At 42.6% G+C, this 15,924-nt stretch overlaps 1 protein-coding gene across 3 annotated transcripts; it reads right to left on the minus strand.

Moving 5' to 3' along the window:
• Positions 1 to 12,592: 12,592 nt before the first annotated feature.
• Positions 12,593 to 15,907, minus strand: GCS1 (mannosyl-oligosaccharide glucosidase). 3 transcript variants are annotated; one of them, XM_075676658.1, is made up of 3 exons: positions 15,834 to 15,907; positions 14,740 to 15,305; positions 12,593 to 14,677 (listed from the first exon to the last, which is right to left on the minus strand). In XM_075676658.1, exons 2-3 carry the CDS (start codon positions 15,295 to 15,297, stop codon positions 12,776 to 12,778), a joined length of 2,460 nt encoding a protein of 819 aa, XP_075532773.1. In that variant the 5' UTR covers positions 15,298 to 15,305; positions 15,834 to 15,907; the 3' UTR covers positions 12,593 to 12,775. The 3 variants fall into 3 exon arrangements, with proteins under 3 accessions (XP_075532773.1, XP_075532770.1, XP_075532771.1); XM_075676655.1 differs by lacking the exon at positions 15,834 to 15,907 and adding an exon at positions 15,627 to 15,785; XM_075676656.1 differs by lacking the exon at positions 15,834 to 15,907 and adding an exon at positions 15,566 to 15,783.
• Positions 15,908 to 15,924: the final 17 nt, after the last annotated feature.

Here is a 15,924-nt window from a genome sequence, read left to right on the forward strand (position 1 = left end):
TCTTTGATTGACTAAATTATAACTTGATTATCTAAGCTGTATACCTTAGTACACTTCCTTTTATGTGTATTTTTGTCTTGCATAGGCTTTAGGAGCTTGACGCAAGCAAAAATAATACCTTCTTCCCACTCCTCTAAGAGTTCTTTGTTGCTGCTCTTGTCTTTAGCTCTTGGAACACGACTGGCCCGGCACTATGTCAATTGTAAATACTGCTGGAATTTTCATTGACATATTAATTGCAATAATGGTGCTAATCAACAGTATAGCTTGTAAAAACGTTCTATTTCGTCACCAGACTTGTTTTCTTGCAACAAAGGAAATCTCCGCTCTCGATCACAAGATAAGCCATAACTCCATGCTGTCTCATTTATGATACAGCAATTAATGCTTGCCTTGCAGAAACACCAGAATGTCTTTCTGATTTGAAACATTGCAGTAGACTAATAATGAGCAAGCAAACACCCTGTTATTTTTTCTGTGCTACTTTCAATTGTAAAAATTATGAAAATAACCTCTTTTGTTTTTGTTTTTCACAATGTTCTTGTGCTCTTTATGACGAGCTGCCAGCATACATATTTTGTGATAAAATAACTTTAAATTTCATTGCTGGAGATGACGCAGATTACAGGTAATTGGAAGAATTTGTTGCAAGTGTATCACATATGATACACCACGGAGTAAAGGTTGAAGTACAGTGAAATTATCTGCATTGGTCGACACTAGTTTTCATTGTTCTATAGTGTGGCGCACCAAGGTATTCTATATGGTTGGATGCTCCCCCACATTGTTTGCTGTTCACCATGGGTATTGAATTCAGTTATAACTTGGTGCTGGAAATTAGAATGTGTGTCATATATACAATGAACGAGAAGAAGGGGGACAGAGGGGCTCGATTTCTTGTTTGTCACAACCATACGATGCCAAGGAAAGCATAGCGGAAATCACTTGTTGTTTTAATTGAAGTGTAGAAATAATAAACTTCCCGCCTGCGGGAGCCGATCCCACAATTGCCACGTTACGTATACATTGTTCTACCAATTGAGCTACAGCAGGGATCTTCCCACGTCCACATTCTTGGTTATTTATGTATGTATACAAGATCTAACCTGGGGAGTGTTAAACAGAGCCAATCATGGCCATGGCAGTCGATGTGGAACATCCTTTTGATAGATGGTGTCATGTGTATGTGAACTTCAGTAGCAGCAGGCAGCTGACAAATAAGCCCTTGTATGCAACATGAAGGCAACAAACCTGCCAGAGTCTAGACCCTTGCTATGCAATGAATGACAAGAAAGGGAACCGAGGGGCCCTGTAACTAACGAAAAATTGGTCTTTCTGAGAAGAGATGAAGTCAAACCTCTTGATGAAGTGTTAGGTACGGGGAAGTTTGTTTTTTTGTTTTCATTTCATAATCTCCTCCCCTAAATTTGTTTTCTTGGTTGTTTTTTTCCCTTGTGTGAGTGTGTTTGGTGTAAACTAATTTTGAATTGTACATGGGAACTTTGGGGGAAAACATCACAGTTTGACCATGAGGGCGAAGCAGTGAATGTGATACCAACATGTTAGAATATTACACGAAATGCAAGACTTGTAGCTCTAGTGGCAGTATGAATTGAAGTAAACGTAAGCCGACTAAGTAAAAATGAGCTGTTGTGGAAGGGGTCCTCTGTTGGAATCCTGCCATAAGACAATTTCATTTATGTTTATTAATTAAAGCCAATGTCTTTCTTAGTGACTTTACCACCACTTTTCCATATAGGGTACATTTCAAACCTCATTCCTGGGCTGATCCCAGAGGTAGTGCACAGCCGTGCCTATAAAGTTACATGATTTTCAGGTTTGAGCTCTGTTATTATTTTGCACTTTAATTATTTACATTTGAGAAAATAACATAAAAAGACATGTGCTGTTGGTGTTTTGTTTCAAGACATCTATTTGTTGGCTGCCATTCTGAAAATTCTGAGAAATAATTTTGTTGGAATGTAAGACCTGGTGTGAGCAACTTCAGTGATAGAATGGTGTGGCAATATAACACACATATACCGGATGTCATAATGCAAGGCATGGCATATAGCATATATATACCTAAATATATATGGAACCTCATGGCGACTATGGCAAAAGTTTGCCTGGAGTGTCCATATAATAGCTATCGAAAAAAATTCGTGGGGCCACACACTACAACATTCATATGGAGACAGATTACCAGCAAAGCTGTTTAGGCTGCATATATTATGAAATCACAAATTTTTTTTTCATACGGCAGCACACTACGCCGACACAAGCGCCGCCGCGGTCACCACACCTCCCATGCATCTGCTGCAACCACCGTCGCAACACTTTCCCCCTCATTATTCGTCAAACAGGATTTAAAACAAATAAAGCGCATGGAGGCCAACTTGTTACACTACGTGCACTTTCTTGCGTATATAAGGGTTTTTTTTTTTTGGCTGCACCAAATTTTTTAAAGATTGCCTATGGCAGATAGCACAATTCTAACCCTTGATCTAAATTACTCGATGAGGCAGCCATTACTTTCACAAGAAATCAAAATGTTCAGTTGAGTATAACATAATTATGCTAATTTTTAAATTAATTACTTTACGCCACATATTTCAATCTACGAATTATAGCCGCTGAGTTCATACGGCATATCTACTTGGAATGAATTCTCTGGACAGCACCAGTTCTGAGAAATTAATTTTCAAAGTGTTTGACAAAATGTTTTAGTGTTCCGGTTACTTTTTTAAGAAACTGCTGTTTTATGCATTCAAGCATAAAAGTAGCTGAAACATCTTGTGTGTGTGCATGCGTGTGTGTGAGTGTAGTGTTTCTCTTGCAACGCTGAAGTTATGTGGTTATATTTGGAATGCATTCGGGGGCTAGAGGTAAACAGCTTCGCAGTAATAAAACATCTTGTATTCTTTGGGCACGTTAGTTTTTGTACCCCGACAGTGTCAATGAGAGCTGTATAGCTTTTTCTTTCTTTTCTTTTTCGATGAATTTTAATGATCAGTGTACACTTGCAATTCATGCCCCAAGTGGGTTGTTTCTACTGGCTACCCTGTGCTTGCCACTCGTGATGCCGGCATAGGGGCAGCAGCACTGATGCGAACATCTTGCAAAGCTCTCTTGAATGTGTGAAGGATTCTTTATTACCATGAACGACTCAGTTCTGTCTGCTGATTAAAGTTTAAGCAGTAATATGGTCTTGATAAAGCAATGTCTTTTTTTTTTTTTTTTTTTTGCCAAGAAGGGTTGTAAAGCACAATAACATTTTCAATTCATTATATAGTTGGAAAACATAGTCCTAAGAGGTCAGGAGAAGCAGAACTCTCTGGGCCTTATGGTGCATCTTAGGGCTCTTTTTTTATATATATCTTGCTTTTTTATAAGAATTTAGGTTGTGACATGAAGACTAGATAAATATGTAAAATCACCACTTCCCCAACTCGACGATATTATATAGCAGGAGTTGTGCAGGCCAGTGGGAATAGATTAAAAAATTACATTGAATGCCTATAGTTGTCTTACAACATAGTGTGAAACGGCAATTTATGCGATTCAGCCTGGCATTCATTTAGTCAAATGAGGAAATGTTGCCTTTGAATTTCTTATTGCACCTTTTTCCAGCAGCTACATAAACATGGGTGCATGTTAAATGTGACATGTTATCTTCCTTGCACTGCTCTTTGGTGTTACTGTTGGACAGTGGTTTTCCAGCATGCATGCTCAATTTTGATAGCCTGTTTGCATGCCAATCTCTCTGCTGATCAAATAAGGTGTTGCTGTGCATATGGTTACAGCTATTTGAAATCACTGGCCATGCTTAATTTGTCATGCACCTTGAGCTCAAATGTTTGCTCTCCGAACACCATAGTTTGCTCTTAAGAGTGCCGTTATGCTGCAGAAATAGCCTACCAGCATAGTCTGCAAATGTTGTGTCAGCAGCCCTGTTGTATTACAGAAATAATCATTAAATGGCCCTGCAAATGTGGTAAATAAGCCTTCTCAGCCACTAGAGTGTTTTCACGAACACCTGAACCAGTATTCTGAATTTCTCGCACACATTTTCACTCAAAATATTACCTGCACTTTCCTGCAAACCTCTGAAATACCCACTAGATTTCATGCCTGTAACAATGCATAAAACAAGATGGCTGTTAGATATATTTTCATAGATAAACTAACAGTACTTGGAAAGAGCAATCGTTTCTGCTGTGCAGCTTTGCTAAATAGCAACAACTACTAGCTCTAAAAGTGCAGTTCTGCATTTATATTTTGAGCAAATGGCACTTGCTTGAGTTGTGTGGACGCAGGGGGTGGGATCCAAAAATTCTTGTGTACAGAGCATTAAATGCACAATAACAACCCACGGCAGTAAAAATCAATAAAGTGCCCTTTACTGTGGTGTTTCTGCTAGCCCCCGTTTACGTTGGAACTTCTCACCACAGCAGAGGGCAGCCAGCCACTCTACACTGGCTAACCTCCCAATTCTTCCCTCTCGTCTGCCTCTCTTCCTACTATGCTTTCACCCTCTGTGCTTAGTGGCTTTGGCGTTGCCCTGCTAAGCGCGAGGTCGTGGCATAGAATCCTGGCCGCAGCGGCCACATTTCGATGGGGGTGAAATGCAGTAATGGCTGTATACCGTGCACTGGGTGCACGCTAAAGAACCCCAGGTGGTCAAAATTAATCCAGCGACCTCACTACAGCATGCCTCATAATCGGATCATGGTTTTGGCAAGTAAGACCCCAGACATTATAACATTACTGCATTTGGGTCACACGAATTCTAGGACATCTGTACAGCTTTAAACAGCTGAACATCGTAGACAGAATATGACTTATTCTGCAAGGTGCTGTGGTGAAACATTGGTGATTGAACTTCTCTACATGTATGCAAATTTATCTAGGATATGAAATTACATGTTCATTGGGTATCTATGATGCTTCACTGCAATTATTCCAGTTATTGAAGGGTCCAATAGGCAGGGTGAAAGAATAATTCGTGCCCAGTGTCGTTCACATTGCTCATCAATGGTGACAACCTTACGAAGTAACAATGAAGCCAGAGAAAGCATAGCGGAAGTTAATTGTTATGTCTAATTGAAATATAGAAATAATAAAGGAACTGAATGTGGACAATCTTCCAGATTACATGTGCTGTATTTTACTAATTGAGCTACTGCGGTGGCCATCTTCCTATGCTTTCTCTGGCTTCATTGTCTGTTGTTTTGTATGGTCGTAGCTAACAAAAAAAAGTCGGTTCCTCCCGACAGACGAAGCATCGCTTGCGATAGCAAATTAGTAGACAGCTATATGAAGTAAGGATATAATAGTTTTATCAGACCTATAAACTTCTAAACATTCACTTACTAACTAAATTAACAAGCATGGTGTCAGGTGCACACAAGCAAACATGAACACATCTCACTCGATGACCGCGCACTCGCTGTCAAAACGCTGGAGTGAGAAAGCACGGAAGCAGCAGCTAGCGAATTGACCTTTGTGCTGCCTCTAGCTTCAACACGAACTAAGCAGCGAGAGCACTGTACACACGAAGCTATCGGCTCTGGGCACACTCTGTCTCCATCGCAGATCGCCTTATGGATTGTTTGCAAGATAAGGCCTGCACGGCATCGGGATATCCAGCCGCTGCTGGAGTAGAATGCCTCCTCCCTCCTGTGCCTTGCACACAACAGAAGATGGCGCGATTCCTCCCCACTTTCCTCCCTTGCACACGCGAGATTGAGCTATCATCGTCGGCTCACCCTTGCATGCTTTCTCTTGCACATATTGTGTGGCTACGATGTTATCGCCCTTGGACTTTATATTGAAATGCTCCTGGAGCGTCTATATACAATTGCTATCGCAATAAAATCACACCCCTTGGAAACCCCAATTCTTGCCCATCAATACTGAGATATTCATTGGCCTCCTTTTCTCTCTTATCATTGCATTTTGCATACTTGGAAGTGTTCATTGAGTTCATCATAACCCATGCTGTCTGCATTGGCTTTGTTTATGTCATCAAGATGAAATTAGAAAACTTGCATGCATGAGATGGTGTCAGCTGGCATGAAATAGGGTTAGTGGTGATCACAGGGGGACGTCTTACTCCTGCAGTGCACATAAACATGCTGCAGAAGCATGCATTTGGACTGGTTGGTTCATGACTGTTGGTTCATGTTGCGCATCTCAAAGTCCTCAAACGTGGTCTGCAGAACTGCGACTACATGGGCACTTCATTGCTGGTTTTAAACAGTCTTGTGCTTGTCGTAGACAGCTGCCAGAGGCCAAGCGAAAACATGAAGTTCCTGAAAAAGACCCTGCATCCCCGTGCATGGAGTTTACACATTTTGTTGTTTACTTAGCAGACCCCCGAGACCGTGCTTCTCTTTGAGGCACGTCAGGTTTCGCCAGACTTGTATGTAATTAATTACAATTTTGCTAGTATTGTAGTTTAACAATTACTTTTGCTTACTTGGTAACGCTCATTGTAATTCACTTACTTTTTTCAGTATCCAATTAGATGTAACCAGTTACGTTATTCATGAGACAAGTTGCAACAGGTGACGCAGCTTTGAGAACCTGAATTTGGCGAAAACTACAGTAGGACACTGCCCAAGATTGTGCCAAGCAGCAGCTTCGCGAATGTGCATGTTCACACAGGCAAACCTGGGGCCTCAATATTTGTTTCCTCATCTTATAGCTCCACCAGATGTTGGCCGCCGAATTGAACCAGTGCTCGTATGTATCAACGGCAATGGCCAGGAAGGACGTTAATACCAAGAAGTCACATAAGGACGATTTTTTCAGCTTTTCATTGGGCCAAACAGGAAAGTCTTCTAGCCCTAGTGATAAAGTGCTGAGCTTCATAGAGGATTCAGATGCTGAGTAAGCACGATCTAGTGTGCATGATTCATGTTTGTTACAACACTGCCCTACCACCCAGCACGAACTTCGAGCGAAATGGCTAACCTCCCTATCTTTCTTCCTCCTAGAGCGAGTTTGCAGTGTGGCTGCAGATGTCATTTAAAAAAAAAGAGAGAGAGAGAAATGGTGACTGACAAAATTTTTTAAAAGCAATTTTAGTGCGGCTAACCAATGTATGAAGGGCTGCAGAGGACTTGCAGAAAGTACCATGTCAGCTCGTTCTGTTTTCTGTATCTATGCAATGTTAATAAATGTTCGGAGGAAAGTAACATAGAAGTAGTAGTCAATTACTTTCATGGGGCAGTAATTGGTAACTGTAGTTCATTACATTTTTTTATTAATTGTAATTGGTGACTTTTTTTCTGCAACATGTATAAGTCCGAGTTTCACAGAGCAATGCCAGCATAGACACTAGGCCATGCTGCCAAATGGCGAGACCTCGGCATTAAAAGGAGAAAAATAAATTGAAGGAATGTGGCCATACCAGTCGTCAAACACAATGTAAGATGAACGCGTGTATGCAGAAGTAAAGCCAGTTTACTTCTCATTAAATCAGATTGTTCTTACAGTCACAGTAGGCCTGTTCTCTTTGCCTCCATCACAGTGCACTGTGACATCAATCGTGTGTCCTGTGAGCCATAGCTGCTTTTAGTGCTCACTGTCTATGTTGTCAGGGCACAGTTGGCTGGAGCATCAGTATTGAGAGGAGGTCTTAGGTTCGACAGCATGTCTTTTGTTTTTTTGAATGTTTAGTTAAAAGTTGCTGGAATGATACAGTCATTCATTGTTGTGGATGGAATGCAGCTGGCCAGCTTTGGCACAGTACGTAGTATCAACAGCTGTTAACTAAATTTTTTTATTGAACCAGATTTGTAAGCTGATGCTCTTAAAGGGCGCCTCACGAAGTCTTGTCATTTTGAGCTGACAAGCGCAGAGCATACAATGCACGATAATGATCGTGTCTGCAAAGTATTACATCACTAAATGCAGCGGAAAGATCAGATTTCAAACCGAACGCCGTTTTCCCTTCTCCTCGCGGTCGCCGCGCTCCAAGCCAGAGAATGACGTACACGTACTAATGCACCCAGGTACACGTGTTTGCTGTTACATTGCTCGTGGCGACACGTGACTTCGAGAACTATTCTAGGCAACATCTGTTATTTGTGTAATATATTGCTTGAATGGACGAATGAAAGCTTACAGAAATAATAAAACACACAAACTGAATGTCTGCATGTTTTTGTTTTACTTCGCACCGCAGCAAGAGAGATGTATTTCCGTTTCGTCTGCTTGTCCCCACGTCGTGAAGTCGCATGTGCAGACACCGAAGATATGTCATTTTCTACAGTGTTCCAGTGTGCGATCATGCTCTGTGATCCACTTGTGTCTGCCGCAGTATTCCTGTAGCACTGACTGCGTCCTTGTGCATAGTGTGCAAAATTGTGTGCTGCACAAAACGAGACAATCACAAAAAAAGCAAAGAAAAAAATATGAAGGTGGGGCCCAGAAAATATGCATCACGCAATCCTTAAGCTCCGGTATGGGAGAACGCAGGGAAGAAATTTCGCTTGCGGAGGCTAGACGGGGCAAGTGGAGAGTATCGCTTGGCAGTGGAGCTCGCTCCCGAAATATTTATATCTCGGCTACTAATGAACCGATTTGAAAAACTTTTGTGGCAGAACGCTCCCTAGAGGACATGTAACTTCCAGCATATAACGAAAATTTGCTGTGGGGCCTGGTGAGGAGCTCTTTAAACATTCTGCTCTTAAATTTTACAAAGCCCATTGAATCTCTCATTCTACAGAAATTATAAAGGTGGGGAGTGAATTCATGAGTGGGAAATGGCATATTTGCCTAATAGATCCTGTAAAAATCCATCTTGTGAATTTTTACACACCATGTAAGGTCCATCAAAATTCTTGAACTTATTTTTATTGTTGTGAATTAGCCACCTGGTTACCTTAGTTCGTGCACTGACTTCCCAGGTACTTGCATGGGAAATTTAACAGGTCCCAGGTTTGATTCATGGACCAGGACAAATTTTGCTTCAACTGCGAGGCTTTTTTTCAGATGCGTTATAGTGGACAGCTATGCACTCAGTTCAGATTTGCTTGACGAGAGCTTGTACATCGTGACTGGGTTGTCATACGGTGTGCCTTGCCTGCTGGCAGTCGGCAAAAATATGCAATCAAGGAGTCGATGGTGGTTCTAAAATCTGGTTCTAAGCTTCTAAAATGGCCCAAAGCTCGACAGTTGTGACATCACAAACAGCTTCCTTCAAAAGTACTGCTTTGCTGTTGTCAGACTAGCATCAAGTCGATGCATTGGTATTGCAGTCTGCATCTGAGCAGCATCAGTGTGGAAAGCAGCATTTGTGTAGAAGCCCATTGCAGTACAGTGAAATCTCAACATAACGAAGACAAATATAAATAAACTATCTGATATAATCAAGTAAATCTTAAATGTTTCTTGTCAATATCAGCATGTAACTAATACAATGAATATTGGATATAATGAAGGCATTTTCATATTGGATGTGGCTTCGTTATAACGAGGCTCCACTGCATGTGCACTGTCGGTCTGTAGGTACCATGAAGTGTACTACAGTAACTTCGTTTTTTATGCCTATGCGGGTACTTGCACTTTCACGACAGTTCTTGGTTGGCGAGTCCAGTGTGTTCCCACAAAGCTGTAGTGTTGACACAGGGCACCAGCTCTGGATTGAGTGAGCTATTAGTGTGTACCAGTAAATCTCTTCTTCGGAAGTTGTCCTGTTCCTTTTTTGTTCATGCTCATGTGCAAAATGCTGCAGTTCTTCCATTAATGTACGTCTAGGCAGACCTGCGACAACACATAAGGCTTCATTGTGAAGACATTCAACATGCTGTAACTGAGCTTGATTCAAATTCTAGGCAGTAGCCCCTTACATGGCTCGAGGAATCAGCACAGCTTGTAGAAAGTGGCACATAGTTAACATGCCTGTATCTCCAAAGTGCCATGAAATTCGGAAAATAGTTTTATCTTGTGCCACAGCGGTGTCAACTGCTTTGTCGAAGTACTCTGTCCCAATCAACGCAGATCCCTAGGATGCAAATGCTACCGTCCTAAGGTTGTACGATGGCCATGCAACCAAAATTGAGGATAACGGCTGTGTCAGCTATTCCATGAATAGGAAGATGGCACATCTTGGCTGGAAACGGCTGCATGCCAGCTGGTTCAAGGAAACATTCAATGCAGTCCTGTGAAGACTGGGGTCCATGGAGTGGCGTCATCGCTGCATAAATTGTAAAGTGTAACTTGTTGGTGCATTCAAGTTCAAGGGCAAGCTTGGTCAGCCACATTGAACAGTGTTGGCAATATGATAGCTTCTTGTGGGACTCCGTTATTGACGTAAACCTTGGGATGTCTCTCTTGAGGCAAGCACATTTCAAATGTATGTTCCTTTAGAATTGTCTCTGACGAAGATCGAAGGCCTCCCTGTGATGCTGCTCTCTTCAAGCGCCCCAATCACCGTTTGAAGGATAACTTGCTTAAGTCTTTGTTGAAATCTATGGTAACAAGTAAGTCTAGGTCTCGTTGACCACCTCGACATATCCTGCTAATAAGGTACAAGCTGTCTTGCATAATGCCTACCTGGATGCCAGTCTGGTTAAGCATAGAGATAATTAGTAGTCTTTATGTCGTTAAATAAGAAAGTCCCCTTCAATCCACTATATTGCAAAGTGTCAACGTAAGTGAGTTCTGTGGCTTGGCTGACTAGTGAGTGTTTACATTTTGATGGGATGGTGCCGATACACCATGCCTCATCGTTTGGAGATGTTGCTCCAACGATTTACTGTTCACATAATGCCATCTTTCTTCCCCAGAGCTCGCCAAACAGTGACATGCTGCAGGGTCATCATAATTCTGCCACAGTAAAAAGAACATCGATATCTCTGGGGCTAACAAGTTCAACAGGTTTCTATATCATAGGTTGTGGGAACAACTGTTCTGCGAATCCGCCGTGGTGGCTTAATGGCTATGGTGCTGCACTGCTAAGCATGAGGTCGCAGGACAAAATCCCAGCCGTGGTGATCGCATTTCAATGGGGGTGAAATGCAAAAGTGCCCTATGTGCTGTGCATTGGATGCAGTTAAAGAACCCTAGGTGGTCAAAACTAATCCCAAGTCCCCTACTGTGGCATGAATCACAATCCGATCATGGTTTTGCATGTAATACCCCACAATTTCTCATTTCTACGAATGTTCCACTGCTGCATCCGGGTACTTCAGTGATGCGAGACCCGCAGCAAAGAGCTCTTCAGGTATCTGTGACTATTACTCTTCCACTGCTTTGAGTGTAGCCCAGAGCTTCTTTAAATTTTGTAGCACTATTAAGTCACCAATGACTCCATTTAAACAGTGCCTCTCTTGCTGTCATCCATGCCTTAATAGCACTAGAAATGCAATAAGCAGTAACATCACTGGGACAGGGAAAAGGGTGCACGTTTCGCATTTCCTTCACCATCAGTGCCGAGTAGTTTGAGCCAGATGCAAGCCACGAAAGTGCCTACAATGTCAATTCATGCTGGATGCAGTTAGAATTGAATGTTCACGAGCAGCGATACACCTTACAAACTGCCCTTGTACAAGTCATTTTTCAGTGTGTCTTCTGTGTACACTATAAATTCTATGCAACTCTATTTGCAGACGTGGTCTTTTGTTCTTTTGAAGCATTCATTAAAGGGACACTGAACAGAAACACTGGATTAGTTTAGATCGATAAAGTCGATATTGAAGAACACTGCTTTTGTTGATTTTGTGGTAATAGGTTGTTTATTAGAGGAGAAAATGGCGGGTGAAGTTTCATTTTTGAATTTCACGCCCTAACTCTAGGGCTGTACATCAGTGCGACGTCCTAGATTGCAAATTATTTTTTCACTTTTCTGATGTTTTGATTCAGTAAAAGTGCTTTAAACTTCCCAAATTCGGTCTCTGGCTCTTGTAGAATACAGTGTAGGCCATTTTTACAGCCACAAATTTATCTAGGCGTGATGAAACTGCGTCAAAATTTGTGACGTCACGCAAGCTCGTGTGGGAATTTCAAGGCGGCGATGCCACCAGTCTCATTTTTGTGTTTTCTGGCTTACCAAGACTCTTCCCACGGTAAGAGAGGCTTTTATCATATACTGGAATTGTAATAACACAGCTAAAATCATTTTTCTCTTTAGCGTCCCTTTAAGATGGGCTTGTGAAAAGCTGCTGCTGCTGCTTGCTTTATTCTGAAGCAAAATGTGCATCACTTCTTGAAAAAAAAAAAAACGTTTTGGTGCAAGGTGCACGTGACAAACTGACCAAAAGTATTTCAATTTCCTCACCAAAAATTACTCTGAAACAAAATTGTGCAGCAGCAAGCATGTGTGTATTCTAAATGAACAATATGAAAAAAAAAGTTCGTTCATGCAGTGCAGCTTTCCCTATTGGAGGTGCTATGCAGCATACTGATGCTTATTACTGTTTCAAAATAATGTGGCACTACAGCAAGTACGTGATGTGCTCTGGTCCTTGGGAGTGAGCAGATAATGCTTTCATATATTAGACTTTGTAGACAATGAAGTATGAGCAAGTCTTGCCTGACACCAAAGAGTTGCATGCTGACATTCACAGGTGCACTTAAGAAACCACTTCAATTGCTTTTTATTTAGTTTTATCAAAATTAACTACATATTCTTTGGCACTTCTGTGCTCATTTCTGCAGCACCAAACATGAACACAATGATAAAGACAATTTAAACTTTAATAAAAAAAATAAAGCAATAAGACTTCTTTCCCACAATGACACACAATGCAAAAGCATAACACTAATATACCTCCCCCATGAGTAGCACCACAAGGGCTGACCAGCCTGTAAAGGGATGCGATCCACGACCCTTGCCTGTGTTGTCGTCATAGTTCTCCCATATGTAGTTGGACCGGTGATACTCCTTTAGAATATTGCTGATGATGTTGTTTCTGAGCTCCTTATACAGCTGGAAAGCTTTCTCCTGGAATGGTCCTGGAAGGTCACTGTAGTGATTCAATGCTTTTACTGCTAAGTAGTTGATATTTATCCAAACTGGACCTCTCCAGTAAGGCGGGTCTGTCTCTGTGTTCTTTTCAAGGTACATGGGCGAATCTTTGGAAAGTGATCTCAGACCATAATTGGTCCACAGTAGAGCTGGATTCCGAAGGTCCGTCAGTAGCTTTCCCAGTGCAGGGTGGTCGGAAGGGAGCAGCCGGAGCAGAAAGGGAAACAGACTTACATAGCCAAAGTGTTCCACAAACTGCAGTCGCGGCGCTTCCATGGCCAGTCGAACTTTGGGCAGTGGTGGTGCTCCTGGTGCCTGACCTGGTGGTGGTTTCTGCTCCACCAAGCGCACCTTGTCTGTGTGGAGACCATAGTCGCAGTATCGCTGAGTTTGTGGAGACAAGTGCAGTTTGTCTAGCAATGCAGTGTTACTCAACATCTGGTGTGTGGCTGTTAAGCTATGGCTGCTGGAATGATTCAGCAAGTGTGCTGCCTCGGCCAACACACCGGATGAAAAAGCTAGCCAAGAGTAAAGGTCCACATGACGCTCATCTTCAGATGGGTGTGATGCCCTTGGATAATCGTCCAGTCCAGATGTCAGGGTCTTTGGATTTAGTTCTGTGCGGCTGCTGGCATCCCTGCCTCGCCATCTATAGGAGCCAGGTGTTTTACCCACCTGTGTGCTGTTGAGCCAGTAGAAAAGCTTTAGAAAACGTGGAAAGGCTCGCTGAAGGAAATCTCCATGTGTGGCCAAAGCATTAGGCTGTCTCAGAAGGGCTTCAAGTGCAAGCAACAAGGCTGGTGGATTTGCATTTGTGTCTCTCTGCACAACAAATTCAGCTGGAACTTGAGCACGTGCTTCAGCACCAAGGATTTGTTCACGTGGTATCCAGCCATCTACATTCATTAGGTCAAGCCAGTGGCCAAGTATGTCTTTGGAGATCTCTGGATCCCACTGCATTAGTAAAAGGTTATGGAACCCTTCATCCCAGAGGAAGCCTCTAGGAAAAAAAGACCGAGATGGCACTCCTGTATAGAGAGCTGCTTTCCAGTACTCCACAGGTTCCTTATTATGAAAAGACTGAACTAAGGAAGAGCCATAGAAATAGCCAATACCTCCCACCATATTGCTAAGGACTTCTTTGGCAGCTTCATTGTCTTCCTCACTAAAACCCTTGCTTTGCAGCTTGAATAGCTTGTGAAACCGTTCATCAAATTTAGCACTATACTCAGCCAAAGCTTGGTCATAAATCTCCCCACTAAGCCTGTTTGGCCGATCCTCAAAACTCCCAGACTCAAAGGTTACTTCTAGTTCATATGGAGGCATTACTGTCACCTGGGTAAGAACAAAGTTTGGAGACTTCTTACGCTCTCTATCCTCTGCAGAAAGTACAGTGCCACGAGTGACATAAAGATCCTTAGCACCCTTTTTACGCCGGTGAATCATCAAATTGTGGAGAACAGTTTCTTTCAGGCTTTCGAGCCCAGGTGCAACTGTACTCAGGTAGCTATAGTGCACCACATTTTGTGGGTTCCTATCATGAAAAGTAGCTGTAAAGTGCCCCAACTCCGGAGTTTCTCCAGCAATGTAGCCAAGGTGAGATTTGGCATCAACATTTGGCCAGAGGTGTCCGTGGCCATCAGTAGCAAAGTAAAATAGTAGAGACAGTGGAGCTGTAGGAACAGCACCTGGTACCTAGAAGAAAAAAGCATGTTTCAGTCAATAAGCAGTTCTAAAACCTAAAATTTTGACCTCACCTTCTCCTTCACAGAAATTCGTGCTGTCCAGTCGCCTCCATTAAGACCTCCTGCTTTCTTCACAAAAGATGTCTCAATTACAAATTCCTCGTCGACTATTCGCTGCGTACCAAAGTTGATCCCATCATGTCGCAGCCATCCATACTTCTGAAGTCTGTCCCACTGATTGCACCAATGCCTTATCGGCAAGTTCTGATTCTTTAGCTTGTGGGAGAACCACATAAGTCCAGCCACCAACGGCTGGGGGCTGCGAGTTTTCAGGCCGAAGTATGACGAGCTCCTGTAGCTCCCCCAGAACCGTTCTGGAACGTCGAGTCCGGACTTGACAGTCACTTTAGGCAGATCCACTGGTTGGATGACCCACGATTCCAAATAGTGCAGGAAGTAAACGTAAAGTACAACAGAAACTATGAGGCAGCCATTAAACACTACAAAGATGGTGAACTTCGAATCGAACCTCCGTTCTGGGCTAGGCTTTCGTACGTGAGCGACTGCTGGTTTTGATGTTGGACGTCCAGGCGCAGGCCGCGCAGACTCCACTTTTCTTTGCCGAGCCATCACGTGCGCTGCAAAATAAACAGCCTTTTTCAGTACGCGTTCCACAAGCATGACGGTCACTTTACACAAAACGAAATAAATGCTCGTGCACAATACATGCCACAACATGCATGCAATACATGCAACAAGGATTGACACGTGGGCACAGCGCTGGCATGCGGTTAGTTGTGCTCTGTCCGTCATACGTAATACCCGCATACACTGTGTGTGTGTGCATTGTTTTAACGGCCAGTTTAATGACTAAGATTATAAAACACGTGCACCGGACCTAGCTTTATGCTGCATCGTTCACGTTAATATGATTCCGATCGGTGATTTGCTTCACTTACGCTGATACGTTTTTTATGTGCAGTCTCCAATGCCTATGCCAAATCGGTCATTTCAGTGAAACATACGATCAAAGAATAATACGTTAGCGTCATTTCACCGGCTTCTCCACGTTGCCATAGAATAATGAACACGTTGCTGCCGCTTACAAATAATCTACCGTCTTTAGCTAAAAACTAGATAAACTATACATTATTCGCGCTACTTACCTCCCTGATTCACTCTCACTCCCCTTTTTTTTTTAATTTTATCTCATGCTATGGTCTCCAGAGCGGCGTATCTGCGCATGGTGAAAACTAA

The sequence above is a fragment of the Dermacentor variabilis genome, unplaced genomic scaffold (assembly GCF_050947875.1).
Source record: "Dermacentor variabilis isolate Ectoservices unplaced genomic scaffold, ASM5094787v1 scaffold_12, whole genome shotgun sequence".
Lineage (NCBI taxonomy): Eukaryota > Metazoa > Arthropoda > Arachnida > Ixodida > Ixodidae > Dermacentor > Dermacentor variabilis.

Coding starts and splice junctions, on each gene's coding strand:
- GCS1 (XM_075676658.1), bottom strand. CDS start 15,297: ATGGCTCGGCAAAGAAAAGTGGAGTCTGCGCGGCCTGCGCCTGGACGT. Junction 14,678..14,739: donor GAATTTCTGTGAAGGAGAAG/GTGAGGTCAAAA, acceptor TTTTTCTTCTAG/GTACCAGGTGCTGTTCCTAC.